The sequence below is a fragment of the Rhineura floridana genome, chromosome 3, assembly GCF_030035675.1.
Source record: "Rhineura floridana isolate rRhiFlo1 chromosome 3, rRhiFlo1.hap2, whole genome shotgun sequence".
In the NCBI taxonomy this organism is placed as follows: domain Eukaryota; kingdom Metazoa; phylum Chordata; class Lepidosauria; order Squamata; family Rhineuridae; genus Rhineura; species Rhineura floridana.
In genome coordinates, this window is record NC_084482.1 from 130,390,816 (window position 1) to 130,405,241 (window position 14,426).

General features: G+C 45.4%; 1 protein-coding gene across 5 annotated transcripts in view; it reads right to left on the reverse strand.

Annotated features, from left to right (window-relative positions):
* LOC133380514 (semaphorin-3D-like) overlaps positions 1 to 14,426 on the reverse strand; it is a 101,903-nt gene that overhangs the window by 38,137 nt on the left and 49,340 nt on the right. For all 5 annotated transcript variants that reach the window (XM_061617905.1, XM_061617904.1, XM_061617907.1 and 2 more), the window contains exon 2: positions 9,779 to 10,000. In XM_061617905.1, the coding sequence (XP_061473889.1) occupies positions 9,779 to 9,914 (136 nt within the window). In that variant the 5' untranslated portion in view covers positions 9,915 to 10,000. The remainder of the gene's footprint in view (positions 1 to 9,778; positions 10,001 to 14,426) is intronic.

Below are 14,426 nucleotides of genomic sequence, written 5' to 3' on the forward strand. Positions count from 1 at the left end.
TGTCACCCTAACACAACAAATCCACTTTAAAAACCCCAGACTTTGGAGGGTTAGGAAAGCGATGGGCAGTGAACAAATACCAGAAAAGAGCCATGCTGGATCAGGCCAATGGCCCATCTAGTCTAGCATCCTGTCCTCATCATGGCCAACCAGATGTCTATGAGAAACCCACAAGCAGTACCTGAGTGCAAGAGCACTCTCCCATCCTGCAGTTTCCAGCAACCAGTATTCAGATGCATACTGCTTCCAGCTGGGGAGGTAGAGTATAGCCATCCTATGCAGAGGCCACTGATAGCCTTATCATGAATTTGTCTATAAGAACATATGGATAATTAATTGAAAGATGTATAAACACTACACAAGCAAATTAGAATGAATTGTCATTGTATAACCTCCCTGTAAATTAATCAGAACAAATGCTCAATATAGACTGGACATAGTCTAACCTCCATGTAGAATTTTGTAAACAAATCAAGATGAATGCTAAATAAACAGGTCATCTGGAGGAGCCTGTTGTTGGGGTTGGTTGTCATATAAAAAAAGAAAACTGTGACAGAAGTCCTGTGAATTGAAAAGCCATAATAACCTGAAAACAAGCAGATGTATTTCCTCCTATCCCTGCATCTGTAAGCCAAAAAAGTGTGCACGTATGGAATGACTGCACGTTATACTTCTTTTTAAAAGTACTGGGCTTTGGTCAAGAAAAAAACAAGGCTGACAACCTCCAGTCAATGTCTAGGAATTTGCAAAAAAAAGCAAAAAAATTGTGAAATATCTTATCAATGTGGCCCAACAAGAGGACTTTATATATACTGTCTTTCCAAAGCTATTTGTTAAGGTGTATGAAGTGCTGGCGCATCAGTGGAGGATGGAAAGAGAGGGATGGGATAAATGGTTACCCGTAGCTTTGCTCTTGAAGTTTGGGGCATTTCAGAGGGCAGAGCCTGCAGTATTGCATGGAACCCAATGCAAAAGCTCTCTGTTCAGCTAAGGTGCACTACTAAAAAAAAAGTCTGATGGGGGTGATGGCCTTGCTCCTTGCCTTTCTTGCAGCTAGCCTGAAAACAGCCCACCCACTAAGCCCCAGTGTTTAGTCATTTCTCAGCTGGGGTTACATTTATAGGCAAATTAATACTCGCTAAGGCTCTCAAAGACTACTAGCCATGATAGCTATGCTCTTCCTCTACTGTTGGAGGCAATATGCCTCTGAATAGCAGTTGCTAGGAAACACAAGTAGGAAGAGTGCTATGGAATCATGTCCTGCTATGCATAGCCTGGCCTATCCATAGCTTATCCATAAGGATAGACTGGTCATGGTGATTCATGCACTGGTAACGTCAGCACTTGATTATTGCAGTGTACCCTATGTGGGGCTGTCCTTGGGCCTGGCCTGGAAGCTTCAGCTGGTGCCAAGCAGTACGGCTAGATAGTTGATGGGGACTAGAGTTACCAGGTCTCCGGTTTTCAGCCGGAGTTTCTGTTTTTTGGGGGGCCCTCCAACTCTCCGGTAGCACCCCTTAATCTCCAGACTCTCAGCTTCAATTTTAAAAAAAAAGTTTCTAGGTGGTCTGGTTCCCTAGATATACACCAAAACATCAACCGCCCCCCATGACTGTTTTTTACAGATCTCTAGAACAATTCCTTGCTCTAGCTACAACTCCCATCAGCCCAATCCAGTGGCCATGCTGGCTGGGGCTGATGGGAGTTGTAGTTTTAAAAAAGTAACTTTTCAAAGCTCTGGCTGTAACCCCACCCTTTCAGGATTGTAGCCGACGAAGCCAGGGTTGTGACTTGTTGATCCAGGCATGCCTAGGCTTAATTTCGACGTCAGGAAATGGTGGCTTTAAGATATTTGCAGTTTGAGTAAGTAATATGGCTTAATGTTGTTTTTTCTCTTCTGTCCAAGAGTCAGACCCTGGGCTATGAAATATGAAGTATTTAATCCAATATCTGCTTTTCTGGGAGTAAAGCAATTCTAATACCATGTACCTGGAGTAAACCCCATTGAACTCCATTAGGACTTAATTTTGAGTAGACATGGTTAGGATTGTGCTGTAAATTAATGGGACTTTTGAGTAAACATAGCGCAGACTTGGGTTTGTGTTGTAAATCTTTCTCTCCCCCTCCGAGCCTATTTTTAAAGAAATTAGGCAGGGTTTATCACAGTTTTTATTATGTAGGAAACTAATACTGATTTTTTTTTAAAATGTTCCTCAATGACCAACTGGTTTGACAATAAACTATTATATGGGGTGTTTTTTTACACCTGCATATATATGTGTGTGTGTAGGGTTGGTGACTGGAAACCAAGGCAGCTCACAATAAGAAATAAATCACTTTAAAAACCAATAACCATAAAAAGTATAAACAGTTGGAAAACAGCTTAAAGTGGCATGATTCCAAATTTTGGGTTGGGTGAATGAAGTTTATTTATTTATTTTTATTTATTTATTATTTGATTTATATCCCACCTTTCCTCCCAGTAGGAGCCCAGGGCGGCAAATAAAAGCACTAAAAACACTTTAAAAATAATAAAAACAGACTTTAAAAATATATTAAAACAAAACATCTTTAGAAACATTTTTAAAAGCTTTAAAAACTTTTTTTTTAAGGAAAAGGTTTAAAAACATATTAAAAAGCAATTCCAGCACAGACTGGGATAAGGTCTCAACTTAAAAGACTTGCTAAAAGAACAAGTTCCTTATCACTTCAGGGTACAGTTTTCCCTGGTTGAGTAAGCCCCATTGAATACATTGGGACTTGCTTCTGAGTAAACAAACATAGGATTGCACTATAAATATCTTTACAGGTTGTATAAATAATAAACATATTTGATAGTTATGCTTATATAAATAGTTTCATAGAATCATAGAATAGTAGAGTTGGAAGGGGCCTATAAGGCCATCAAGTCCAACCCCCTGCTCAATGCAGGAATCCAAATCAAAGCATTCCCCACAGATGGCTGTCCAGCTGCCTCTTGAATGCCTCCAGTGTCGGAGAGCCCACTACCTCTCTAGCAATTGGTTCCATTGTCGTATGGCTCTAACAGTTAGGAAGTTTTTCCTGATGTCCAGTCGAAATCTGGCTTCTTGCAACTTGAGCCCATTATTCCGTGTCCTGCACTCTGGGACAATCGAGAAGAGATCCCGGCCCTCCTCTGTATGGCAACCTTTCATGTACTTGAAGAATGTTATCATATCTCCCCTCAGTCTTCTCTTCTCCAGGCTAAACATGCCCAGTTCTTTCAGTCTCTCCTCATAGGGCTTGGTTTCCAGTCCCCTGATCATCCTTGTTGCCCTCCTCTGAACCTGTTCCAGTTTGTCTGCATCCTTCTTGAAGTGCAAAGACCAGAACTGGATGCAGTACTCAAGATGAGGCCTAACCAGTGCTGAATAGAGGGGAACTAATATTTCACACGATTTGGAAACTATACTTCTGTTAATGCAGCCTGATATAGCATTTGCCTTTTGTGCAGCCATATCACACTGTTGGCTCATATTCAGCTTGTGATCAATGACAATTCCAAGATGCTTCTCACATGTTGTATTGCTGAGCCAAGTATCCCCCATCTTATAACTGTGCATTTGGTTTCTTTTTCCTAAGTGTAGAACTTTGCATTTATCCCTGTTGAATTTCATTTTGTTGTTTTCAGCCCAATGCTCCAGCCTATGAAGGTCCCTTTGAATTTTGTTTCTGTCTTCCATGGAATTAGCTATGCCCCCAAATTTTGTATCATCTGCAAATTTGATAAGCATGCTCTGTACCTCCTCATCCAAGTCGTTAATAAAAATGTTGAAGAGCACTGGGCCCAGGACTGAGCCCTGTGGTACCCCACTCATTACTTCTGCCCAGTTTTGTCATACTGTGTCCCTATAAGTATCCGATTTCACACTATGGTTGAATACTTCCTTTACATTTTAAGTATGTCTTGGGGTAGTCATGGTTCTCCATTGTTTTCATCCTGAGGGGCAGATAGGCTGAGAAATGGTGAGTAGCCCATAGTCACCCACTACAGTTTATAGCTCATTTCCATTTTGAAAAATTAATTAAAACAATTTACATGCAGGCAAAATTTATTAAGTGGATTCACACAATACGTTTAAAGCACATCCAACTTGCATTTAAAGCGTATGACTTCCCCTAAAGAATTCTGGGAAGTGTTGTTTCCCCCTCACAGTTATAGTTCTCACCACTCTTAATAAACTGCAGTTCCCATGATTCTGTGGTGGGATTCATGTGCTTCAAATGGGTGTTGAATGTGCTTTAAATGAATGGTGTGGATCTGCCCTAGGTATGATGTGCATTCAAGAGTGAATTGAAAAGAACAATTAAAAGATATTTCTCAGACCTCTTTCTGAAGTAAAGGGTCAAATATGTAAAAAAAGTTTGGAGCAGCCACGTTAAAAGATAAGGGCAGGGTATTCCAGGCAGGGGGTTGCCAACCCTGCTTGGATATGGATGTCTTTGCAGAAGAACCCTAGTCAAGGTTTACCAACAGCACAATCCAAACTATATCTGCTAGAAGTCAGTCCTGTTGAGTTCTATGGGGCTTAATACCTTAGTAAGTGTGTTTAGAATTGCAGCCTTCAGGGGCATCCATCTTTACTCCCCAAAGCTCCCATCTAACACCTCCACAACACTAAGCTCCTTTGTCCCTACAGTGACCTTCTGACGACTGCCCTGGCCTGAAGGCACTTAACTCTTCTTGCTGAAAGCAAGTCGGCTAGATTAAATGTTCCCTACCCAGGCTCCACCTTTTAGCTATTATTATTATTTATTATTTAGTTGCATTTCTAAACCGCCCTATAGCTAGCAGCTCCCAGGGCGGTGTACAACATGATAAAACCACAATATTTAAAATACAGCAAGTGTGTATTGCGCAAACAATATAAAACATTATATAAACAAAGTAAAAGAAAACTAGAAATAAAATAAATAAGATTAAAAAGCATAAAATACATTAAAATGCCTGGGTGAAGAGGTGGGTTTTTACCTGGCGCCGGAAAGATGACAGGGAAGGCATCAGGCGTATCTCATCTGGGAGGGCATTCCATAATTCGGGGGCCACCACCGAAAAGGCCCTAGATCTTGTTACTGTTCTCCGGGCCTCTGTATGGGTTGGGACCCGGAGAAGGGCCTTAGACGTCGAGCGGAGTGAACGGGTAGGAACATAGCGAGAGAGGCGTTCCATCAGATATTGCAGTCCAGTGCCGTTAAGGGCTTTATAGGTAAGGACCAACACTTTGAATCTGGTCCGGAAACATATTGGAAGCCAGTGCAGTTGGGCCAGAATAGGTGTTATGTGGTCGAATTTCTTCGTCCCAGTAAGAACTCTGGCCACAGCATTCTGCACTAGCTGAAGTTTCCGAATCGTTTTCAAAGGTAACCCTACGTAGAGAGCATTACAGTAATCCAATCTAGAGGTTACCAGAGCGTGAATAACTGAGGCTAGGTTCTCCCTGTCCAGATAGGGTCGTAGTTGGGCCACCAGCCGAAGCTGGTAGAACGCATTTTGTGCCACCGAGGCTACCTGAGCCTCAAGTGACAGAAGCGGATCTAATAAGATCCCCAAACTACAGACCTGTTCCTTTAGGGAGAGTGTAACCCCATCTAGGGCAGGTCTGACATCAACCATCTGAGCAGAGGGCCCCCCAACCAACAGCATCTCAGTCTTGTCAGGATTGAGTTTTAGTTTGTTCGCTCTCATCCAGTCCATTATCGCGGCCAGGCAGCGGTTCAGTACAGCAACAGCCTCACCTGAAGAAGATGAAAAGGAGAAATAGAGCTGCGTATCATCAGCATATTGCTGGAAATGCACTCCATAACTCCTGATGACCTCACCCAGCGATCATATAGATATTAAAAAGCATGGGGGACAGAACTGAGCCCTGCGGGACCCCATACTGGAGCACCCAGGGACTCGAGTAGTGATCCCCAAGCATCACCTTCTGGAGACGATTCCCAAGATAGGAGCACAGCCACCGCCAAGCAGTGCCTCCAACTCCTAAATCCGCGAGTCGCCCCAGAAGGATACCATGGTCGATGGTATCAAAAGCCGCCGAGAGATCAAGGAGAACCAACAGAGTTACACTCCCTCTGTCTTTCTCCCGACAGAGGTCATCATACAGGGCGACCAAGGCTGTTTCTGTACCAAACCCCGGCCAAAAGCCGGATTGAAATGGATCCAGATAATCAGTTTCATCCAAGAGAGCCTGGAGTTGGCGAGCGACCACGCGCTCTAGAACCTTGCCCAGAAATGGAACATTTGCTACCAGCCTATAGTTGTTAAAGTTATCAGGGTCCAAGGAGGGCTTTTTTAGGAGCGGTCTCACTATCGCCTGTTTCAGGCAAGGTGGGACCACTCCCTCTCGTAACGAGGCATTAATCACCTCCTTGGCCCAGCCGGCCGTTCCATTTCTGCTAGCTTTTATTAGCCACGAGGGGCAAGGGTCCAGAGCGGAAGTGGTTGCCCGTATCTGTCCAAGCACCTTGTCCACATCCTCGAGCTGTACCAACTGAAACTCATCCAATAAAACAGGACAAGACTGTGTTCTGGACACCTCATTAGATTCAACTGTTACAATATTGGAGTCAAGGTCCCGATGGATGTTTATGATCTTGTCTTGAAAGTGCCTCGCAAACTCATTACAGCGGGCCATTGATGGTAATATTGCGTCCGGAGTACTAGAGTGTAAAAGTCTCCGGACAACCTTATAAAGTTCCGCTGGGCGGTTACAAGATGACTGAATGGAGGTAGCGAAGTATTGCTTCTTCGCCATCCTCACCGCCTTCACATAGCGTTTCGTGGAGGCCTTCACAAGTGCATAATTACAGCCGTCGGGAGTTCATCTCCATTTACCCTCCAACCGTCTCCTTTCTTGCTTCATCACTCTTAGCTCCTCGGTAAACCAAGGAGCCAATTGAGCTCTGCAATGGAGAGGGCACACCGGGGCGATTGTGTCAACTGCCCGGGTCATTTCCGTATTCCACAGAGTGACCAGGGTTTCGACAGGATCGTCAGTTTTATCAGCCGGAAAATCCCCCAGAGCCCTCTGAAATCCTTCAGGATTCATTAGTCTCCGGGGACGGACCATCTTAATTGGTCCTCCACCCTTGCAGATGGGAGAAGATGATGTGAGTCTAAATCTCAAGAGGCGATGATCTGTCCATGACAAAGGAATAGATGTAAGATTCCTCACTCCCAGATCACCTTCCCCCATTCCAGTGGCAAAAATCAAGTCTAGAGTATGTCCTGACACATGCGTCGGACCAGTAACAAATTGAGACAGCCCCATGGCTGTCATGGAGGTCATGAAGTCCTGAGCCGCTCCAGACAAGGCGGTCTCGGCATGAATGTTGAGATCCCCCAATACCAAAAGTTTGGGAGATCGCAACACCAAGTCCGAGACCACCTCTGTCAGCTCAGTTAGGGAAGCTGTTGGGCAGCAGGGTGGACGGTACACCAACAGTATTCCCAGTCTGTCTCGCTGGCCCAACGTAATGTGCAGACACTCCAGGCCATTAGCCACATGGATGGGGTGCCTAACAAGAGAGATGGAACTTCTATAGACCACAGCGATTCCCCCTCCCCGACTCTCGGATCTACCCAGATGCTGAACCGAATACCCAGGTGGGCACAACTGGGAGAGATTAATACCTCCCAGATTGCTCACCCAGGTTTCGGTAATGCATGCCAGATCTTAGATTTTTATCTTAATTTCCAATCAGATATTTTTTTTTAATTGTATGCTCCAACCAACTGTGACTGATGCTTAATGTATAATGCTTAATGACATCACTGGGGCCCACCCTGTGACATCACTTGGGCCCACCCCTCAAATCTCAGGTTTTGGGATGCTTCTGGTCTGGCAACCCTAATGGGGACAGATTACTGCCAGCTCATGACACCAGTGCTTAAAATCTTGTACTGGCTGCCCATTTATACTGAGGCAGGTTCAAGGTTCTTGTATTAATTTTCAAGGCCTTTAACAACCTTTAACAACCTGCATCCAGGACCACCCGATCCCTTACATAGCTGCCTGATCGCTGAGATCTTTATGCGAGTCTCAAATGCATGGCCTGTAACTATCAGAAGTTGTATATTCAGTATTGTAGACCCAATCCCATGGTACTTCCTCCCGATTGAGATTAGATAGGACCCCTCACTGCTGAAGTTCAGCCGCTTGACAAAGACTTTCCTATTTCAGCAGGCACTTGAAGGTAGCTTCTGTTTCTATGATGAATTCTAATTGTTCTTGTTTTTTGCATGTTTAAACACAGCTTAGAAGTTCTGGATTTTAAGCAGTGTATAAACACCTGGTTGGCCACTGTGAGAACAGGATGCTGGACGATATGGGCCTTTGGCCTGATCCAGCAGGGCTCTTCTTATGTTCCTTCCCCATTATGGTACATGGGAAGCTGCCTTATAAAAGGATTGTCAACCTAGCCCAGTACTGTGTCCACCAGTGGCTCTCAGGTCTCACGCTGAGGTCTTTCCCATCACCGGAAACGTCACCTTTTTCTGTTTGTTTGTTTTGACTGGCAATACCAGGGACGACACCCGAGACTTCTGCATGCAAAGCATGTACTTTCCTGTTGAGCTATAGCCCCACTCCATATGGAAAGGGAACCCTCAGACTCCAAAGGCATTTTAAAAATAAATAGAATAAAGCCCAACAGCAGTTCCCAAAGTGGTGTGCTGCATGTGTTCTGTTTCTTGCTACTAGTGATATCACAGTCACTGCTATCTAGGGATGGACAAATCTGTCAATTTAAATTTTTCTCAGTTTCTTATTTTTCCAGTCTTAAGTTCAGTTTGCCACATTTTCTCAGTATGTGAAGTTTTGTAAAAAAAAAAAGTCTCCACAAAATGAATCAGCATTTTAGTGTACCTTTCTCATAATATACACATTTTTGTATGCGATTTTGCCTGCTATACAATTTTTTGCAAGCAATTCCCCCTATTATAATGCATTTTTATATGTTACCACACAAATATATGCATTTTTATGGGCACTTTCCCCAAGGCACACATTTTCGTACAGTTTTTGGTTACAGAACTGCACTGAAAAAACTGGAGAAGCGTGCACATTGAAGGGAAGTTGTGTTTTGGTTTGTGTATTGTTTCAGGAGTCCAAAACAGGTGAGTTCACATTAAAATACCCATCAAACCAAATTTCTTCTCCCCCATCCTACCACTATTCAACATATGCCTGTGATGTTTGAGCTGCCACATTCCACATAAGAGTGACTATTCCAGCGTGCCAGCCAGGTTGAGGTGTTGATTGGATCGTATTTATTCTCAACTGAAGATTGCCTCTTGAAGGAAGAAGGAAAAAAGCAGAATCCCTGCAATAGAAGTACTACTTGGAAAAACATCTGCATCCCAAGAAAATGAGTAACATCTATAAATCTGTCTGGGTCACCTGGAAGGGCCCAGAAAGTTCACCTGCAAGTCAGTTAAGATTAGACCATACAGAAGAGCAGAACAAAGAGTCTCAGATTGACTGTTCACCCTTTACAAATACAACCTGAATGAATGCATATATCCAAATGCTTGAGATAGTTTGAGAGGCTTAACTTTCTGCAAGGGTCACAGGAGAAGGACTTTGGATTACTGAATGTTACAAAGGTGAAAGTGTGTGCGGGCGTATAAGGCAACCTCTAGGTCAGATCAGCAGCCTGCCTGGTTTTTGCCCTCCCATATGGATTAGATGTGTTGTGGCTCTGGGCGTCTGTCCTAGGGACTTGGCTGAAAGACTGACAAGACAAGCCCTACCTTGATATGAGAGGCGGAGGCGGGGGATCTGCTGCTTCCAGGGAGTACCGTTCTCAACCGTCAGCAAAATAACCCAAGCCACCAGGGCTATGTTAGTGGTGAAGCAGCAGCACCTGCAGAAGGTCAGGCTGATCATCCCCTCACTGCAGCCAAAAGCTCCTGTGTCGGCAAGAAAATCTCATTCATAGATACATTTTCTTTTCGGAAAGAGCTACCTGCCACCTGAAAGAGAAATAGAAAAGATTCCTTACTAGACACATAGCTGCTAAGAGCTCTAGTGAATGCAGCCCAGTTGTTCATTGTCCCAATTCCTCTTTATTCCCGTCACGAACCTTTCTGGGTGGGCTGGATCTAACCGTTTCTGAACTAGAACTATATTGGTAGCGAGTACTTGTGAAGGGTGGTATACTCAGGACATCGAAATGAAAACCATTACCCCAGTTCCTTTAATCGCCATGCTCTCTGCTTTAAAAGAGAGGTTTTCCCTTTTGCTGGATATGATTTCAATATTTTTTCAGCTATAGCTTTTCTCTCTGTGACTCACCTCCTTACTCTAACCCTGGTTCATCTTGCTAAGTTAGACAAGCTGCTATCCTAGCATTACAGATCTTGCCTGAGTGCGAGTAGTTAAATGAGTAGTTAAACTAGTATTGCCAAGTCTTGCAGACTGATTAACAAAGATGGCACCTGTCTAATATTTAAGGGGAGGGAATTCCAAAGGATAGGTGCCACTACACTCAAGGTCCTCTTCCTACTTTGTGTAGAACAGACCTCCTGATAAGATGCTGTCTTCAGAAGACCCTCACCTGCAGTGCGCAATGATCAACTAGGTATATAAGGGCTAAGACAGTCTTTCAGGTATCCTGGTCTCAAGCTGCATAGGACTTTGTACACCAAAACTAGAACCTTGAACCTTGGCCTGGTAGCTAATAGGTAGCCAGTTCAATTCTTTCAGCAGCTGGGTGGCATGTTGGCAATACCCTGCCCCAGTGAGCAGTCTCGCCGCCACATTTTGCACCAGCTGCAGCTTTTGGACCAACCTCAAGGGCAGGCCCACATAGAGCACATTACAGTAATCCATCCTGGAGGTTACCAATGCATGGACAACAGTGGTCAGGCTATCCTGGTCCAGAAACGGCCACAGCTGTCTTACCAGATGAAGCTGGTAAAAGGCACTCCTAGCCACTGAGGTCACCTGAGTCTCTAACGACAAAGATGGATCCAGGAGCACCCCAAGACTATGGACCTGCTTTTTCAGAGGGAGTACAACTCTATCCAAAGCAGGCAACTGACCAATCTGAACTCGGGAACCACCAACCACAGTGCCTCCATCTTGATAGGATTCAGACTCAGTTTATTGGCCCTCATCCAGCCCACCACTGAGTCCAGGCAGCGGTCCAGGGCTGGCACATCCTCTCCTGATTCAGATGTTATAGAGAAATAAAGCTGAGTATCATCATCGTACTGCTGATACCTCACCCCAGATCTCCTGATGATCTCTCCCAAGGGCTTCATATAGATGTTAAACAGCATGGGGAACAAGATGATACCCTGCAGCACCCCACAGCATAACTGCCAGGGAGCCAAAAGAAAAACACTCAATGCTATTCTCTGAAAATGACCTTGGAGATAGGACTGAAACCACTATAAAACAGTGCCTCTGATACCCACCTCACCAAGTTGGCCCAGAAGGATACCATGGTAAATGGTATCAAAAGCCACTGAGAGATCACGTAAGAGTAACAAGGTTGCACTCCCCCTGTCCTTCTCCTGATAAAGGTCATCCATCAGGGTGACAAAGGCTGATTCAGTCTCATAACCAGGCCTGAACCCAGACCAGGATGGGTCAAGATAATCTGTTTCATCCAAGAGTACTTGCAATTGCTGCGCCACAACCTTCTCAATCACCTTCCCTAAGAAGGTGGTATTTGCGACCAGGCGGTAGTTGTCACAAACCAATGGGTCCAGGGTGGGCTTTTTCAGGAGTGGTCAGATCACCACCTCTTTCAGGGCAGCTGGAACCACTCCTTCCTGCAACCATGTGTTGACCACACCTTGAATCCACTCAGTCAAACTCTTTCTGCAAGCTTTAATAAGCCAAGAAAGGCAAGGGTTGAGAGGACACATTGCTGGCCACATCATCGCAAGCATCTTGTCCACAACATCAGGCCACATCATCTGAAACCGATCCCAAGAAGTTGCAGCAGCCATTGCACTGGACACCTCACTGGGGACTACAGTAGATATGGATGGGGCATCAAGATTGCTACGGAGGTGAGCAACTTTACCCTCAGTGCCTTGCAAACAATTCACAGTGGGCCTCAGAAAGGTCGAAAACTCTATTTCCTGGAGCTGATGTCAGCAGACCCCTGACAGTATGGAAAAGCTCCACTGGACAGCTACTTGAGGATGCAATGGTGGCAGAGCAGTGGGCCTTCTTCACTGTCCTCACCACCACACAGTACGCACAGTTATGATCAGGGCCGGTGTGACGCCCTTCCCTGGCTCTCCCTGTCAGGTTCCTACCTGCTCGTGGCTACTGCCTTTCACTAGGCACCACCAGGGACTCCACCAGTCCGGACTGTCCTTTTTTATGGTTTCTCTCTCCGCTCTAGCACAGATCTCAATAGAGCCCCCTGCTAGGCAGCATCACCAGTCACGTTCTACAACCAATGTTCCCAGAGACCTTGCCTGAGTCTCTCTATCCGGTTACATTCGTGACTGCGTGCCTATGCTGTTCCCAACCCCCTGGTATCAATGCAGATAACTCATAACTTGGGGTTGCTCTGGATACTTATAATGTTATCTTCTCCTCTTCACCGCTGCCACCATTTGTTACTGTTTCCCTTCAGCCTTGGTTATTACCTTACCCTCCCTACTGGTCTCTGAAACCCCAGCCAAGGATCAGGCCTTCGTTAAACCAAAATAGTATTTATTAAATAACATTAATAACAAGATAACTTTGATAATGATCTACAAGCTTATGGTTTCATCTATTACTGTGATATTTGACTTATTACTAATCCGAACTCCACCTCCCTCTTTCTCCACACTCTCCTGACATACACCAACTCACACCCACCTCCCAACTCCACCAAAACAACCCACTAACGTCCACCAAACACCTCTCAAACAACCCACTAACGTCCACCAAACACTCAGCCAATCATCCAGTATTCTACTGCTCATTTACTCCCCCCTCCTCTTTCATTCCACTTACCATGTATCTTCTATACAAACAGCACTTACCATATATACATTAATACAGGAACATCACAGCCGGTTCTAAAGGGCGGCCAGGTTGGGCACTGGCCCGAGGGCCCTGGAGCTACAGGACCCCTGAGGGGCCCCTGAGGGGCCCTCCACTCCCCTTCCGCATTCCGCACCCCCCATGCCCCCCACTTACCTGTCAGCTGGCTTTTTAGCATTGTCCTTAATGAAGATGGCGGCTGCAGCTTCCCTAAGGTACTGAAGCTGCTGCCACCATCTTAGTTGATGGCAGAGATGTGCATGCATAGCACGCATGTGTGCCATCAACAAAGATGCCGGTGGAGGCTTCATTCCCCTTAGGGAAACCACGGCCGCCATATTCATTAAGGGCAATGGTAAAGACTAGACATATAGGGGGGCTGTGGGGGGGGTGCAGGGGGCGCATGTGTGTGCGTACGTGCACGTGTGCACACCCACTCACTGGGGGGGCCAGGGCAAGCTGATGCCCAAGGGCCCCCGCATGCCTGGAGCCGGCCCTGGTTATGATGTTTTACTCATGCCCAATCAGCCTCACAGCACATCTTTCGCCACTTGCACTCTAGCTGTCATCCAGCCTGTTCCATTGCCCTTAGTTCACTGGTGTATCAAGGTGCAAACCGGGCTCCACATTGCTGGAGAGGGCGCTCAGGGGCAACCTGGTCAACAGCCCGACATGCCTCGCTGTTCCAGTGTGACAAGGGCTTCAACAGGGTCACCTGCTCTATTACTGGAGTTATCCAACTCCATTAGCCTCATCAAGCATGGCCAAGGGTCAGGGATGATTCAACATCATCTTGAGAGTCACAGGTTCCCAATCCCTAGCCTAACTAGATGTGACAGTGGCACAACTTGTGCATTAGAACTTGGTTTGTGCTGCCAATCTATAAAATGGGTAACGATCTTGATTTACAGTGGACAAGTGGTAGATGAAAAGGCTGTGCTGAACCCTTCCCTCGGCTCCACTTTTCTCTCCGGATGAATCTCGCCCAGATGAAGTTCTCCAAGCAGGGCTTTCTTCTGATCTCAGAGTTTAGCCAGGAGAAAAGCAGCTGGGGAAAGGTACACCCTGCCCATTCTGCACATGAAATTGTCCCCCTTTATACCTATTCAATGGTGATTTTTTTAAAAAAAAAAATGGGTCTGCTACATCACATTAGTTGCCCGCTAAGTCCTTTTGAATGCAATGGAACCTTCTTCCAAGTAGGTATGCACAAGGTTGTAGCCTTACAGTCCTATGTTTCTAGGAGTATTCCAGGAATGGGGAACCTGTGGCCCTCTAGATGTGATTGGATTATACAACATCACTCCTGACCATTGGCTATGGTGACTCGGGCTGAGGGAAGGTGGAGTCCAACAATGTCTGGAGGGCCATACAGGTTCTCTATTCCTGATATATACA